General features: G+C 41.8%; 1 protein-coding gene and 1 long non-coding RNA gene across 2 annotated transcripts; one reads left to right on the forward strand and one right to left on the reverse strand.

Moving 5' to 3' along the window:
* Nucleotides 1–7,873: 7,873 nt before the first annotated feature.
* Nucleotides 7,874–8,522, reverse strand: LOC136780007 (uncharacterized). The gene is made up of 2 exons (XR_010823696.1): nt 8,337–8,522; nt 7,874–8,190 (listed from the first exon to the last, which is right to left on the reverse strand). It is a non-coding gene; the product is annotated as an uncharacterized lncRNA (long non-coding RNA).
* On the forward strand, nt 8,088–11,685 carry LOC136780006 (uncharacterized). Its single transcript, XM_066738018.1, has 4 exons — nt 8,088–8,229; nt 9,019–9,194; nt 9,255–9,417; nt 10,556–11,685. Exons 3-4 carry the CDS (start codon nt 9,292–9,294, stop codon nt 10,730–10,732), a joined length of 303 nt encoding a protein of 100 aa, XP_066594115.1. The 5' UTR covers nt 8,088–8,229; nt 9,019–9,194; nt 9,255–9,291; the 3' UTR covers nt 10,733–11,685.
* The last annotated feature ends 5,015 nt before the right edge of the window (nt 11,686–16,700 follow it).

Consider the following 16,700-nt stretch of genomic DNA (forward strand, 5'->3'; position numbering starts at 1 on the left):
GAGAATTTACCAGGTGGGAGACATAAACCATTTGAAATATATTTTTTAATATTTAGGCAATCGAAGCGAAATTTTTTTGTAAATATATACTTAAGCACCGCTTACTCTAGCGCATGACAAAAGAGCGCTATGCAAAGGCACCTAGTTACTATTAAGGAAAAGTTGTTTGGACGTGTTTCAAGTATAATTAATATTGCAAACTCCTCATTTTGCTTCCTATTTCTTCAAATTGTAAGTTATTTATTTGAAACTTTGTATTTTAACTCTTAATATTCTCTAGTTTGATAAAATAAAATCAGTTTAGTATAAAATAATTTCAATTTTTTTTTAACAAAATAATCCTAAGTGGTATAGGGTGGGAGACACGATCCATGTTGTGAAGAGAGAGATAAACCACTGTTTTGCGTTTTCGTAGGCGCGTACCCAATTTGGAAATTCTAATAGAAAATTATTTGATTACTTTTCAGATGAGAGATGCCTTTTCAATATAAAAAGAAAGTAAAGTAATAGAAAAAGAAAACAGCTCGCCGTGGCAGAAGGCCTAAACAAAACTTTATTTGTATTCAATGCAAAATTCTAAAAGATACATAAAAAGTAGTTTTTCTCCAAGCATGGCTTGTTAATAACTAATTTGTGTATTAAATTTAATATTTAATGTTTACATTTCCGACTTCTATTGGTATGGTGAAGTCTCCCGCCTCACTGGTTTAAGTTTCCCACCTCTGGGGGAGATTTGAGTCACTTTACAGTTTTTATAAGAATAAATGCCACACTTTTCTTGATCAATGAATATAAACCTACAGGTTACCTGTATTTGTCAATACACCAAGCGATCTTTAGCCACCCGTTTCATCTCTCTATATTGTTTTGTTAAGGAAATATATTAATTTTGTTGAAAAGTAACTCAAGTCTCCCGGACTCCCCCTAACCATGCAGAGTTTCGAGCGAGGAGACTCGATCCCTACCGCACGACACACATGGCGAAAAAAAATTTCTTTGGCCTCGCGCGCGCGCTTGTTGGAGAGAAGAGTTGGAGAAATAAAGCGTGGAAAAGAGCTCGGAGGAGAAATATTTCCGGTTGGCCGCGGAATGATTTAGTAGGTAAGGAAGTACCGCGTCGTTCACGAGAACGACACGATAAAACTGTTGGCCTTTGTATATATATCTTAGCTCCGGGATAGATTTGCCTTTGAAAAGGATTCGAGACGTAAAAAAGGTATCGCCAGCGAAGATTAGAGGACACCTAAGATCCCGAGAAAATGCGTACCTGCGACTGTATATATATATATACATACATACATAAATCCATAAGGAAGTTTTAAAAGGAATCGAGTCGAACTAATCCCAGAGTCTCGTGAACACGCACGGATGACCTTAATTTCAGTTCCCGACTGGCATCACGCGTCGGCCAGATTGGCTTCTTGGGTAAGAGCTATATAGCTATTAGGGAATCGTTAGGAGAAATGCGTCGCAGCGATAATGTTATTCCATTGGAGAGAAAAATATAATTTGAATCGTACGTAGTAGCAAGATGGTGGAGGGATGGAAATATCGTGGAAATTGGCAGATTAACATTTTCTCTGGAGCGAAGGATGAGCCGCTAGGCAAAGGTGAGTTACCGTGAATAGTCCAAGGTATTACTATTATATACAGTCACTGGGAATTTTATGGAGACGGAGCAGGGACTATAAAGCGAGGCTATTGGCGACCGATACGCTTTAATCTGCGGTGTTAATAAAACGGTAAGCACCGACAGGTAGTACACACCTGCCCTCTGCTAGTACTGCGGTGTATCTTCATCTCTCTCCATTGCTCTTCTCCGCAGGTACCTTATTCCTAGACTCATTTATATATATATATATATATATATATATATATATATAGCTATAGCAGCGGGTGGGTGGAGGAAAGGAGACACTGTACCGCGCGCAACAGTTTATCCACAGGAGACTTTATATTCAACTGTCGCTCCCTACCTGTATACCTGCCAATGCGGTTTCGTATTAGTACAGACTCACCCTGGCGACGCCATAAACTATACAATAATATCCTGTAACTGGCACTGTAAACTGCATAGCTCCCGACGCGACAGTCGACACCTGCAAAAATTACCAACAGGCCGAACGGTTTCCGGATCGCCAAACGACACCCTGAAAGTTTATGCAAAAGTAGAAAGTAGCTGATGATGCATGGGTGCGTGCAATGTGGAAGAGCAGCCTTTTCGTTCCTTCGCCTCGATACCTGCCTTGCAGTCACTAACGAAATTCACCAACTGCGATGTGTATATATGTATATAAATGCATAATATTATTTTATGCACAGAGCGACGCGTGCCACAAGGTGGCAGACCTTAATGAAATTGATGAAAAGTAAGCTGCGAATGACGAGCGAGGTAGCAACTTTCCATGGAAAAAAGGGAGAAAAAATTGATGGCTGGCCCCCGAGGCAATCGGCTTTACTCTCCAAAGTCCATTCGAAGCGCAGACAGGTGTTACCTGCCGCTGCACCTGCGCGCATTATCACGTGCCAGTGCTACCTATACGTGTATTTGTATATAATACATATAACTCGTAGTTTTCTCCGATTCTCCCATAAGTGCCGAAAACCGACCAGGCGCCATGACGTCACAACACTACTATCTTCCTCGGATAATATCAAACAACCGCGTCCTCTTATCTGGTCGTCGTCCTCCCCTCTCCAGAGACGCTAAATATCTACCTGTCAATTTAGAAAAGAATCCAGTGTTTTTGTAATTCGACTGGCGCAGCAGTCTGATCCCAACCGGATAAGCCAGTTTTTCCGGCCTGCATAATCTCGTTTAATCTTCACAGAAGGAGCGAGCCATCAAAGAGCAATTAGAACTACCGCGATGCCCGCGCCTGGCCCAGCGGCCCCCATTCAGAGTTTCCCAATTTTATCGCCGCTGAAAAATGACATTGAACGACTGTTTTTTGAGAGACTGCGCCTCGGGTCAGCCTTGGATAGTTTCAAGTGGGCAACGGGCAATAAGAGGGCCCGAGCCCTCGACTTTGAGACTTTGCGGCAATAAAAATCCACTCCTTTCGAGGAAACTCTTGCGTACTACTCGTGAGAACGCTTGAAAATACGAAGCCTCGCCTTTAACTCTATAATTAGCACACCGTAGACCGATTCCTCCGTCCAGATGTTACGTATTACTGGGAGGGAAATTTATTGTAGGAAAACAACTCGGAGAGGGTAAGGCATCGGATAAAAGGGAAATCGGAAAAGCTCGTAAGATTCGAAGAGATTTATAGAGGTGCGGGGACTCTGTTGTCAAACAGAGACGATTCGGTGGTGGATTCTTCCGAGGCTGGCACGAGAAACGTGGATCTATTTAACGCGCTACAACGGCAGGTGGCCAAAATTACATATATATTCCGGGTGTCTGGAAGCTTCCATTCAAGTTTAAATGCAAACCGATATAGGCTGACTGGGTCTGTAGCGTGTGATTTAAAAGGTATACTTTGTTGACGTCCATCGCAAATCTTTGCTACCATCGGAGAATAGGGAGACCCATCGGAAAGAGTTGTGCATCCAGACCTGTTGTTGCTACGCACTTATATATATATATATATATATATATATATAGAATCGGCCTAAAAATTAACGATTCGTGTATAGCGTGCGTGCGCGTGTATACAGGCGGATGTCGATGAATAGAAAAGTTTTCGTGCGAGCAATAATGGCTCGTGGCTGTGGAGCGTCGTGTTGGCGCAGGAGCCGTTGATGAGTCGGGTCGTGGCTCGCCGGCAAATAGGCTTAACGTTGTTGGGTGAGAAAGAAGACGATGACCTACGCGTGTGCGAGTTACATCCATTGCATTTGAAATTGGCCGCGTGCACGGATTTTCATTAGTATGAGGATTGCGAGTGGTTGCTACGTGGCGAGTGCCCAGTCCACGCGACTTGATTCTTTTGTCGCATCCGAGCCTATGTGTACCGCGCCACGAGAATCCGCCGTGACGCCGTGACGCCGACAGGACTGTGTGTGTGTGTGTGTGTGTGCGTGACATAGAGAGGGGGAACATAAAAAACAAGAAGATGCTAATTGAGCTTGGAAATATAAATTGGAAGTCGAAATACACGTGAGAACCGTCGCAGCTCATCGGGAAAGACCGATGAACGGACAAACTGGTTTCGGTGAAAGCGTGCGCGATCGATTCTTTAGATCCGCACTGGATATTTAAATGCGATTATTATCGCGGTTTAGAGGGGGACAATAATCGGGAAACAACATTCGGAAGGTCAGCCGGCTAACGGACGAAATTCTCTACACGCCTGCGACGACGCTCCACCCGCGCGACACCATAAAACATGTCAGATTAATATGTTAACGAAGCGAATACATAATTCATGGCCCGTCCTCGCCAGTCGAACTTTACCAACGTTATATAGATATCACTGCCCATGGTCGTGCTAACTGATCCACGAACTCAAAATTAGAGCCAATTTTATCGTATACATATATATATAGCCAAGCAGCGATTCGTTACTTGGAAAATTTCTCAGCTTTGATCGGCTTGGTTATACTATAAGTTATGTAGTACGTGTATACGTAGATATACGTTATTACGACTTCTCTCTCGGCGTGGACTATGATGAGTCACGTGAGTGACTCATACCGATGCACGCGACTGCATATATTATATATATATATATACAATCGACTAGGATAAAGTTCGTTCAGACTGACTAACAACACAGCATAACCCCGTTTAAGCACGTTTCACCCGCAAGATTATAACTCGGAAGCTCGAAAGATTTCCAGTTGGTTACATCTCGTGGAAAAACGGATTTTCCATTGGCATCGTCGCCCGGCTCGGTTTCTTCGCGAAAGCTTTTATAAATACGCGTCAAGTTTCCAACTTATTATTCCCGACCGGCAATATACCGTATTAGGGCCCTGACGAAGCCTGCGGGGGCTCGAGGGTCCCACGGGAGTTGTCCGCGAGGAAAGGCAAAATTGTATAGTACAGAGCGCGCGTCAACCTCTATCCTTGTCCATGCCGAGTGCGAAGGATCCGCCTTGGAAGACAGAGACTCGGAAGATCCTTCGAGCACCCGCACGTTTGCCAAAGGAAAAGAGTGGAAATAAGGATCGGGGTACCCGCACTGACGTATCAACTTGCAAACGTTTCTCGTCGAGTCCTTGGCGTATCTTTATCGTAACGCAAGACGCGATAGGGGCTCCTCGAGGCCTTCTTCTTCGAGAAGACACCGAGGAACTTGATTCCCCGCGTGACAATTAATCGGACCAGCCGAAAATCACTCCTAGTCCAGTTTTGTCCCCTAATACTTGGCCACTCGCGTTCTCTTCTGGGTAGAAACGCGAGCGGCACGTCGAGACGAGCGCAGGGTCTAATGAGCCACCGCTTGGTCATTCATCATCGTCGTCGCACGCCAGGCTTCGTACATTGTGTACAACTTGGGAAAAATAATCTCAAGGGCTTATAGTATCGGGCAGCATCCTCTCCACCAAGCCATTACGACGTTTCATTCGCGGTCACTCGAGAGGAAAATAAGCGAGCGTAAGCTGCGCATATATAGCGCCATATAGACGCGGCTCAAGGGCCATTTTTCAACGACCTACGACCCATTCCATCTCTCGTTCAAGCGAGTTCCGTCTATCAGGCCCTCTTCTCTCTCCGGAGAGATCTCAGCATAGCGTCGGTAAGCTCCATTGCGCTGGATCTTCAAACTTTCCTGCATCTCTCAACTCATCGTATAATTAATATTATAAACGATATACCATCATTGGAATTATCGTATATATATTCTATAAATATAATATCGATATGATACTGACCGTTTATCAAAGCTAATAATAATCGCCTCGTGGCGCTGTTATCAGCCTTGATATAATTGTTTATCTCTGGGGTATAGGATTAACCGGAAAGAAAAGTCATAGAATCCGGTGACCTTGGCTTTCTTGCGATTTTGCGGTAGGTATGCACTCGAGATAAGGGAGAACGCTACCTGGTTAGCGCGATTCTCGCTATAGATAATCAGACAACAGCGCGATTAGAACTGTTCCATGATTCATGAATAGCTAATAGGTCTCGCGCGACTCCTACTTGGAACTCGCTAGACTGCTCGTCGCTACAAACGCAAAAAGTCGAGGTCGCCGATACGCAATGGTAATCGACCGTTTCCCACTCTTCCTGCACAATATCTTCGCTATCCACCTCGATAGTCAAATAATATTCTCTGTGTTTATATTAGTGACTATATGAGCGAGAAACGAGGATATATGTAGGTAATAGGTACAATGGGAGACTATGATTTTGGTTATTAATTGCTGCGTCCTTATGAAATTTCTTCGATAAACGTGGGTCCAATCAGGTTGCTTCTCTTCTCATGTAAATTCGAAGCCTGGCCGTAGATATTTTTCTGAAAGACGCTGAAGAGCGCGTTAACCAGTCGATTTTTCTTCTTCCCTCGTGTGGCTGCAGCAACCTTTTCACTCCTCTCGTATATAAATTAATCATAGGAAGGGAGCCAGAGTATTAGACGTGGGAAGAATGTGGTCTACAAATTTGCCGAGCGCATTCTATCAAAAATTCCTCGTAGGTGAGTAAGTCGATTCGACAGAGATCCATTATAATCGAGATTACAAACTGGCGTCCTCACACGTACGCTCGGGAGCATTTCAAGTTTCCAGGAAACGAGACGATTTAACGTTTATGCCGGATAAACATCATATTGTATTTTCTGCCAGAGTCCCATTACCGTTCGGCTATTATATTATTCAGCAATTATTATGCTATATTCTTCCGCAATGACGATGTCCCGTAATCGCTCTTGAAATTCTACGCTCTCATGCCTTATCGAGAGGTGTTAGTTCCGAGAAACATCGTCGTCGTCCACATAAAGCATTATCATGATCAGTGAAAGTCACTCGAAACTTTTCTGAATCATCCTCTCGCAATTGTCAGATTTTAATATAGGCCATCGGAGCAAGTATCACGATTCCCGCTGACTTAGCTTCTTGCGTCTTTTTTGCTTTCATAGCTCACGTTTTATGCGTATAAATATGATTTTGCCTTTTATGAAATTCCCGTGAGTGCAGGTTTTAGCAGATCGAACGGTCGATATAAGAGCATTATATTTCATCGTTTCAGGATGACGCATGTTTAGGCATTTTTCTGCCCCTTTGGCCTCTTTTCAGCTGTGCCGTGAGACTCCTATAGGTGAATCACTCGACATGCATACAATATATATGTGTATAATTAGGCCGCTCTCTAAGCTGGATTACAAAGCTTTTTTTCCCCCTTTTCCATAACTCGATAAGCTTCGCCCGAGGTATACGGAATTTTGCGAGGGTGGAATAAATTAAAATCCTAATAAAACTTTTATAATTACAGCTGGTAAAGATCCAGTGGGAATTACACTTGCCGAGAAATTCGTCGTCATTCGAGTTACTCGAAAGCTACGGAATTATTCGTCTCTTTCTTTCTGTAAATCGAATCACCAGAATATCCCGAAGCAATAAAATTGACAAAGTGAGTAATTAACAGTAAATAACATTACCATTCTCTTTCGGCGACACTTTGAAATGTCTCCGAACAATCTTCCTCCACTCTACCTTCCATCTTTCGAATTACGTCCGTTAACGTTATGCGTTATTCGTTCTACGAGTTATAAGGGGATCGTCCAATCGCAAAGCTAGCGACGAGACTTTGGCGCCACCTGCCAGCGAAGCGAGGAAACTCTTGATGGAAGCGCTCGAGTCTCACTCGGAAATGATCGATGAATCTTCTCCTCTCTCTCTCTCTCTTTCATTCAATGGAATGACAGAATAACAGGAAAAAAGAATCGCATGGGAGGATGGGCGATGGGGCCAATCGAATGAATTCAATTAAAGGTAAGATTTATTCTTCTCGTATCCAAAGCCAAATAAATATATATTAATCATAGCGATGTATGGGGCTTTGAATGTTGTTCTTTTTTTCACTTGGCAGGAACTATTGTGACATTTGGCACGGGGAGGATTGGATTTTCATAAAAAAGTCGCATAATTGTCGAAAGCATTTGGACATGTGTTGAAAATGGGATTGAACAGAGGAGAGAAGCCGTGAACAGCTCACTCGAAGTTGTCCTGGTGTAATCGTAAATCTTCACGGCACAATGATGACGACTGAAGAGAGCGAAAGTCCCATTGGATGCTAACCTATCGGCAACGAATCGGAAGTCAGCTAGTCAGTGGACCGTGAGTAGATCAATGGTGCTAATAGAATTGTTCGTCGCGTGACCTCGACCCCTGATGTCAATTAATAACAGTTGCGTTCCACGTTAAGCGACGCAGAACAAGATTACCTTAATGTTTCCTTCTTCAGCTTTTTCCACGGATGGATTCCAGTATTTTTCCGATAGATCTAATGGATGAATATATGCTCAAGTGGCCAGGAAAACGTCCTCTCTGTCCCAACGAACGAACCTTTCGCGCAGCTGAACGAGATCCGTGAAAATTTATCATTCGCAGCATCGACCATCGATCATGCGTGAGAGAACGCGCGGCCATTAAAAAGAAATTTATTAATGACGTCACGGGGAAGGAGGCTGGCGGCTGATTGGACGATCGAGAGTGGCGCTACGGTAGACCTTCTGCTGTATCCCGCGCGCGTAAATCCTTGGAAATTTTCGGTACTTTCGGCACAAATAAGGGGATTTGATGAAAAGGGAATCAAACCGAGTCTCTCCGCGCATGAATATTCATTCTTCCTGGTGTATAATATCCCCTCTTTACCGAACCCCTCGATTTTTCTCCATCGTAATGTTTTTTAAATGAGACTCGGTGTCATGCAGAACTGCGTATTTGGCCCGGAAGTGCAGCATGCTCGTGGTCCCGGAACATTCGCTTGTCAAGCAGTACGCGCCATACGAACTTGTCCTGCCCAACGGAACTGAATTATGCGATGATAAAAATTAACTCTTGCATATTATACGTTCACGTGTATCTTGTACAGTCTGGAACCTAACCTTAAATCTTCCTTTTCAGTACGCTGCAACGAAAGGTCATCAGCAATATGGCGAAAGATCGAACCGGTAAGAGATTCTCTTGCGGACACAGACGTGGCGAGTTTGAGATGAATAATCAGATTCGAGTGGATCGAGCAATTAATTGCAAGAGGAAACAGTCTTGAATTCTACGACAAGTGCAACATCGTATATAAAGTAGAGAGTGTATAGCTTAACGCATGGCACCCTGACACTCGAGAGATTTGCCGTTTTCAGGGCCAAATAGAAAAATGCCTATGGAAGATTGGAGAGGATGCAGCCCGTGAAAGTGGAGCATTCACGCTCGGCTTATCGAGCGGTAATACGGGAAAGAATGGTCGGCGAAGGCTCGTTGGAATTCGTCGGGGAATTGGCGATTTCACCGAGTGGACTTCCGCAGGTAATTCGGGGGTCCGGCGTATCCCGGGCGGTATAGTTTTCGTCGTTTCCTCGGCTCACAATGCGCCGGATGCAAAAATTTACGAAATAAGAGCGTGCGCGCGCAGGGTGTCACGGTGAGTAACGACACGCTACGCCAATCATTTCGCGTCTCTTCTTTCCCTTCACGCACTTCCTTTCTCCCCCCTTGTACACGGTGCACAACACTGTGTACGTACATTTCAGCCGGAGCAGCGGTGGCCGCTGGCTGCTTCCTCTACTTCGCGGCGGCGTTGTGTGCCCTCCTCTGCTCCTCCACTCTTGCCAGCACCACCCTACCTTTCTTCCTTCCTACGCGCGAGCTCTCCTCATCGCGTCCGAATAAATGCAGAACGATCTCCGCTGAATTATCGTTTCCGGTCCCGTCAGCCTTAATTGCGGCCCAGTTTTAAATAATTTATATTTATACGTATGTGTATACTCATATACCTATACTAAGGAGAAAGTCGTCGAACCCTTCGACCTTTTCACCATTTCTCAGCATTTGCCCCGAAAGTTTCCTCCGCCGAGCGCCTCGGGAAAAGCCTATAAATTTCGCAATCCCTCGTACAAAATGGATTTGCGACGGGAAGCTAAGGCAAACTGATCGTTACCGCTCGTGTAATTATACGGAGACGCTATTGAATATGGCGGAGCAGCAGCTTTTGCACATCGAGCAAAATTTCAGCATAAAGCAAACGTCGCGTCGCGTCGCGTCGCGTTTAATACCCGGGGAGCCCGGGATGTTTTCTTACGCCCGGCTAATGCATGGCTACAATGGCTCAACGTGTAATTATAATTGCGTCTTAAATGCCTCGCTGTGTGTTTCTCGCCGCCTTAATGAGGAACAACGCGCCGTGCGCGATTAAATCGCCTGCAGCGGCCTGTGACTTCCTTCGAAGCGTGCCACCCCAAAATTCCCCTTTGCATAGCCCGAATACGCCAATAAAAAATACTCCGCTGCACAGCCAGATTTCCCATAAATCATTCGTTCTCTCCTATATACCATTTATACTCTTTTCCAACTCTTTAAATAGAAAACTCGTGGCGCCGCCACCCAACGTCAGTTTTCTCAATTCTCTCTCGACAATCTTATAATTTTCTTTTTTTTTTTCTTGCAGGACAACCGATGCGGAAACCCGCGTGTATACCATACTGCTTCGAGGCTAGATCCTCGTGCGATTCGCAGCTTGTGTTTTTTTCGAGCTCGGTGCATTAGTCGCGAGGAGCTGGATCCGAAACTGGTAGTTGGTGAAAATTATGTGATTGGAAGACTGGGGGCCTTACCGCAGCGATAAGCCATACCTCCGCGTCGAGCATAAATTTACATGTTCAGGTGTCGAGGAAGCGCTATATTTCTCCTCGAATTCACGTTGCCGCTGCTGCTGCTGCTGCTGCTGCGCGTGTATAATACCTGCGTTGCTACGTGCTTTCGACGCAACTTACGGTAACCTTGTCAGGCCGAGGCGGGAAAGGGTAAAGGAGTCATACCGGATTTCTGTAGGATGCGTACAAAATACGCCAAAAGCTTTCTCGTCTCGCTGCGGCACCGAATCGAATCGTCGAGTAAGCTTTCCGCAAAATCGATAAATTTCTCCTTATAAGCCTAAAGCCTGGCCATTCTCGATAAAGCTATTTTGGAAATTGATTCGACCAACTTTTATGGGACTCGTAAGAATTTATATCAGTTACTGTACACCGGATCTTTCTCTGACTTGCAAGGATTCCGTGTTTGCGAAATCGCTACTTGCAATCTGTGCTTACCGAAATAAACTTAATCTCTTGCCGATATTGTTTTATTTATGGAACGGCCAGGCTTAAGACGATTTCAAAGGCCTCTCCTAACAGCGTAAAATCCTGTTAATGCTACGTAAAAATCCACACGAGCAATTTTATTACGTCTCGTTCTCGCGTTGAATCATTTCTTCAAATAAAATTGCTCTGTGTACATGTATGCGTGCGTGTACGTTCTAAGAGTTTTATGTCCGTTGTTATCTCGCGTGGACAGGAGAGTCCACTGTTTTACCAACATCCAGTTGCGTCGATAATTCAGCAAAGGTGTATAAACGAGGAAAGGGTTTATCCCGAAAAGTACCTATGATAAGATCAATGAATATTGGATACTAACATTTAGGATATGACGGTAGAATAGAGACACTTATCTATTGATAAAAAAAATGTATTCTTGAAAGAAAATATAATGTTCGTCCTGAGAGTGGATATTCAGAAGACTATTTCCTCAATTCTAACCGTAAGATATTTTGGTCGAATCATGCCAACTAGAGTTGGGGTAAAACAGAAATACTTCGATCGGTATGTCGGTAATGTCGATGTGTTTACATGTTGAGATAAGAGATGAGGAGAGATCTCTACAACGACCCCAAGAAGGCGCAACCACCGTTTTAGACGTTTCATTGATATATTCGAACGGTGGATGAAGCCGTTTTGAGTTTGTGGAAGGGACAGAGCAGAGCAGAACAACCCTTGTACATCTCTCTTTTAATGTTTGACCAGCAGCTCACTTCAATCATGGTGTTCCGTTTCCAATTTGACTTCTTTGCAGATGGAAGATCAGTTTCAATTTTTCTCTTACGACGGCACCGACACTCCGTCCTTCGACGATTAACAATGATCAGCAATGTTGTTTCGATATCTCTTTGTTTTTTTGGTCCTTTATCATTTAGTAGGGGTTAGTGGAATTTTTAAACAAAAGCATGTTTTGTTTTTATGCTATATGGACCATTAAAATAACATACTAAAATATTGTAGTCAGTTAAAATTTTTAGCTACACGAAAAATATGGATAATATCATTTTTTATGTATTTCATGGGGTTATTGTCAAAAATTCCGAACATCTACTCTTTACAAACGTCTACCACGCATTTTACAAAAATAGTGAGAAATTATTTTTCAACGAAAATTAAAGCGCTGCCCTAAAATTTTTATTATTCTATCGTATTACAGAGTTTTCAGTGTATTATCGCAAAATTTTCAAACCGTTTATTTTATGCATATGAATTCCTAGAATTTTAATGGTGCCATTCTTTTACATGTGTTTTGTGGAATCAATGGAAAATATTTAAACCTATCTCTGCTCTCTATATATGACTTCTTTGCATTTGTTTTATCAGGGATCATCTTTATGTCCTTAGAGTAAAAATATTAGAGGGAGATAAATTATATGTATTCGAAAACAATATCCGTGGGACTTTTTTAAAAGATACTGTTCAAAGTCTATCAGATAAAGTCTTTGGTTTCATTTTTGGGTGGAATTTTGAAGGTAACCTAAGGGTAATTTTAAATTTTTTAATCCAGACATAATTTTTTTATTATAAATTTCAGTACCAGATTTTAAGAGCTTTCCATAACAACCTATTAATGTACTATTAAATTAAAATATTTCCAAAATAATTGAATTTAAAATAATGGAATATCGAACTTTAATAAGAGTTGTAGTCATGAGAACCTTTGCTCAGTGAAGCAATATAACATTTTTGCATTGTTATCAACAAGTCCACTCCTGGCACCATATGGAGAGTGTCCTTTTTATTACTGCTAACGAAAGAGAAGATTATAATCTCTATAATATATTTTTTTCTAGGAGATTTAAGTACATAAATATTTATATTCATACGAATATAAAAAAAATATACATATTTGATACCAAAAGGGTTAACAGCGTGTAACAAGATTCCTAATGGTAGGTGTTATTCAGCTGATGTAAAACGTTTCGCGTAAAGGTATTTATATTAGCATTTATAATGGCTAATGGTCTTCATTATCATTGACCATTAAAAACTTATTGTATCATGTAATTATTAGGTATTACTCATCAACAAGAAAAAGCACAATCTAATTTTTGCACACGCTATAATAGAATAATTGAATTAATGAACATTATCTATCTACAAAGTAATTGTCCATATAAAGTTATTGCAAAAAAACAATGTATTTTCATAGCTCTGAGTAGGAGATAAGCTACAAGAATGTGCAATTAATTTTCTAGACTTAACAAACCCAAGAGAATCTTAACACGCCTCTCAGGCTCCCGGCTATTGTTTTCAAAATCAGCTTTTGCTAGATTTATAAAATTAATAAAGGTAAATACATATAATTTTTATTAATTTGATATTTCTTTTATTGATTATAACCTTATAAATCTTCTATTAGAAAGAATGAAATAAAAATCTTGCTTTTCAGCTTATCTAAATTGAAGTTGGGGTTTCTCGGGAGACATAAATTCCAGTCTTTTAAAAACCAAGTTTTTATTCTCTCCTACTCCTCTTATCAACAGTAGTTTCTTTCATTATCAGCCCAACGCACTATATTCTCTGTTTTGCCCTCGAGAACATTGAAAATTGTTCTTAACTGTTTTTACAAGATTAAAATTCAAGCTGAAAATCAACTTGGTAAATGGAGAGGTAGCCTTAAGATTTTGTATAAATAGAATTAATACTTTCATCGCGGAGACGATCCACTCGGATATAACGAATTGGAACTGCTCTTTTAATTAAGAATTTTTACGGTCGTCATTTTTTATCGGGAGCCTCGAAGCTTAACAGCAGCCGATGTAGCATATTATAAGTTCGATATAACGCATTTAATGATCATATCGAATTTTACTAGCAATTAATATCACTGACTAGTGACTTATACTATGTTTTACCTCTTTGCTCTTAGCGAGATAACTTTACGGAAGTTTTCATTAAATCTCATCAGCCTTGTCGTGAAACAACAACGTGGCTCATTTAATTCAGTGCAAAAAAGGTCTCTAAAGTTCATTTCTAAATGCTTGATTTCTTACGTAAAATCATTAAGACAATTGACTCTTTTATTGCTTCTCTCTTTCGAGAGTATGCCATTAGTTTTCTCTGTCTGTGGGGCCGGGCCATTATAAAATCGTTTATTATTTCCTTATTAAAAAAAACGTCCCTTTAAAAGCACAAAGGTTCTCCCGTAACTAACGTCTTGCGTTACAATTGCGCGCAATTTGAGCTTGCGCAATGTTTCTACACAGTCCCCGACCGAGCATAATTATATATTTTTCTATAGTATAAAACAGTCCTTGTGCAATTTTCACTGCCGAATTATTGAAGAACACATTTTTACAGCCAGGAGCTCGTTTTATTTTTAGCTGCAAATAACACGAGCGGAATGAATCATGAAAATAATATTACCGAGGCTTTTTTTACTTCTTTATTAAGCAATAAATTGTCCATGGGTCGACGAGTAGCGAAATAATACCGCAGGGGTGAAATGATTATACAGTAAACAATAGTGACGGGTGAAAACGTCACGAGAAATCCTGCTCCTCTTCTGGGTTTGGTTATGCGAGTGCGTCCGAGAGTATATTGAGAAAAATTGGATGAGAGAGAAAGGAGGTGAGAAAGGTCAGTCAGTTAAGAGAAATGGGATTATCGCATCTCGATTCTATGTATAACTCGTATATACGCAGTGAAAATTATATCTCTCCACGAGGAAGGAAGTTGGCCTCGTGCACTTATCGTCTCCTAGACACTTGGAAAGGATTTCTTATAGAAACGATTAGACTGCATTCAATTCGAAAGCTTCGTGCTATGAAATCGAGCTTCGACTTTCTTATCCTCCTTTTGATATTTTTATAATCGAAACCACCCACGAGTCTTTTCTCCATGACTTTATTCTCTTTACCCTCCCTCGTCCATTTAACGGAAAACAATAGGTATTACACAGAAAAAAAACTTGAAGAAACTGTTGAATGGGCAAAAATGCTGGGAGGAAGGACGAAAAATGGCAAGAAAATTGTAACGCGTGATTGCCAAGCTTGTGTGCCACTTACAACGCTGCAACAACCCTCTTGAGTAAGAATCGTGGGTAATTGGAGAATCCTCGCTCTCCTCGGCACCATATCCCTCGAATATAAGCTGCAAAATCTTGAACTTTCTTACCAATATACAATTCTTCGATCCTCGCTTTCAACGCCTGATCGAGCTGATCGTAACAAAGGCTCAAAGTGTATATAATTATGAATAAAATGGTTGGTAACCTTGGTTTGGTCGTCAAACGTTTGGCCTATGAAAAGTTTGTCTATTTAAGTTGCCTCGAATGTAGGTTATACGTATATCGAGACGATATGGCTATGAAATAAAACCAATTAGCACGGTTGACGATTGGCAAGTTAGCGTGGAACACGTGTCGCTTGGGAACGACTCGATCTGCCATTAGTTAGTCAAGTTCAGGTCCGGTAACGGAATTCGCGAGGAGTTTACCTCTCTTGAAAGCCACCGGGGACTATCGAGCTCTATTTATCCCCACTATATGCGCTTCCAAATCAATGTTTCATTAACTAAAAGCTTCGTTTAATCCATCAATTGACCCTTATACCGGAATCCCACACCCTCGAAAAAACAGATTTAGCAATCTTTTGCGAGAAGTGTACAGTGTACACATATACAGATATACATATACCGTACGATGCTGTAGAGCGTATACGGCGAATGATATTTTTCTTGTTGATTCACATAAGAGTCGACATTTGGAACGGCACATAGCGCAAGATTGATTTCTGCTTTATGTCTTGGCAAATATCCAATAAAACTTACGTTAAGTGGATCCCGCTTTACGGCGGGGTAAATGCTTGGGAATCGTGTAAACAATGCTCATGGATGGAACTACGAAGTAAATGGTAACAATCCAGTACCAATTAAGCGGCAAAATCTTCCGCGCGCGGCTTTTAGCCTTAAGGATTTCTCCTCTGCGTAAAGAGCTACCGATAAACATCTCGATGGAAAAACTCGGTTAACCCAACAGCGTCGAGTATTTTTAGGTCGATATATAGGATATAAGAAAAAGGGGTAAAATAGGGAGGGAGGGAGGAGGGAGGGGGGGGGAGGATTTTCTTGTACCGCGAATGACTAAGCGCTCGCATCGTTGTAATAGCGGCGAGCATAGGCGAGATGAATCCGAGTAAGTTAATGTTGCGGAAAACTGTGCACCTCTGTATGCGAGCGACGTATAATCTACAATACTGCGAGCATTTTTATCGAGTGCAATAAATTAAAGAAATCGTCGATTTAAAAGCTGCTCCAGGCACGTGTTCGCCGGAAACTTATTTACTCTCTCATCGATAAACTCTGTACTGCTACAGTTTTACTGCTTATATATAGACTTATCGCACTTACCTTTTCTTCGTACGGCGAAACAATGCTTATCAACCACTTGTTCATATACGTATACCGGGTGTCCATTTGATCATTTTCCAACCGATTCCTATATTTTTCGCATCA

Source organism: Prorops nasuta, unplaced genomic scaffold (genome assembly GCF_024137725.1).
Source record: "Prorops nasuta isolate Cenicafe-Biocafe unplaced genomic scaffold, Cenicafe_Pnas_1.2 PNAS00018, whole genome shotgun sequence".
NCBI classification, from domain to species: Eukaryota; Metazoa; Arthropoda; class Insecta; order Hymenoptera; family Bethylidae; genus Prorops; species Prorops nasuta.

Bases quoted from the DNA above. Each gene is read 5' to 3' on its own strand.
- LOC136780006 (XM_066738018.1), top strand. From the start codon at position 9,292: ATGCAGCCCGTGAAAGTGGAGCATTCACGCTCGGCTTATCGAGCGGTA. The intron at 9,418-10,555 runs GTAATTCGGGGG...TTTTTCTTGCAG, and splicing joins CACCGAGTGGACTTCCGCAG to GACAACCGATGCGGAAACCC.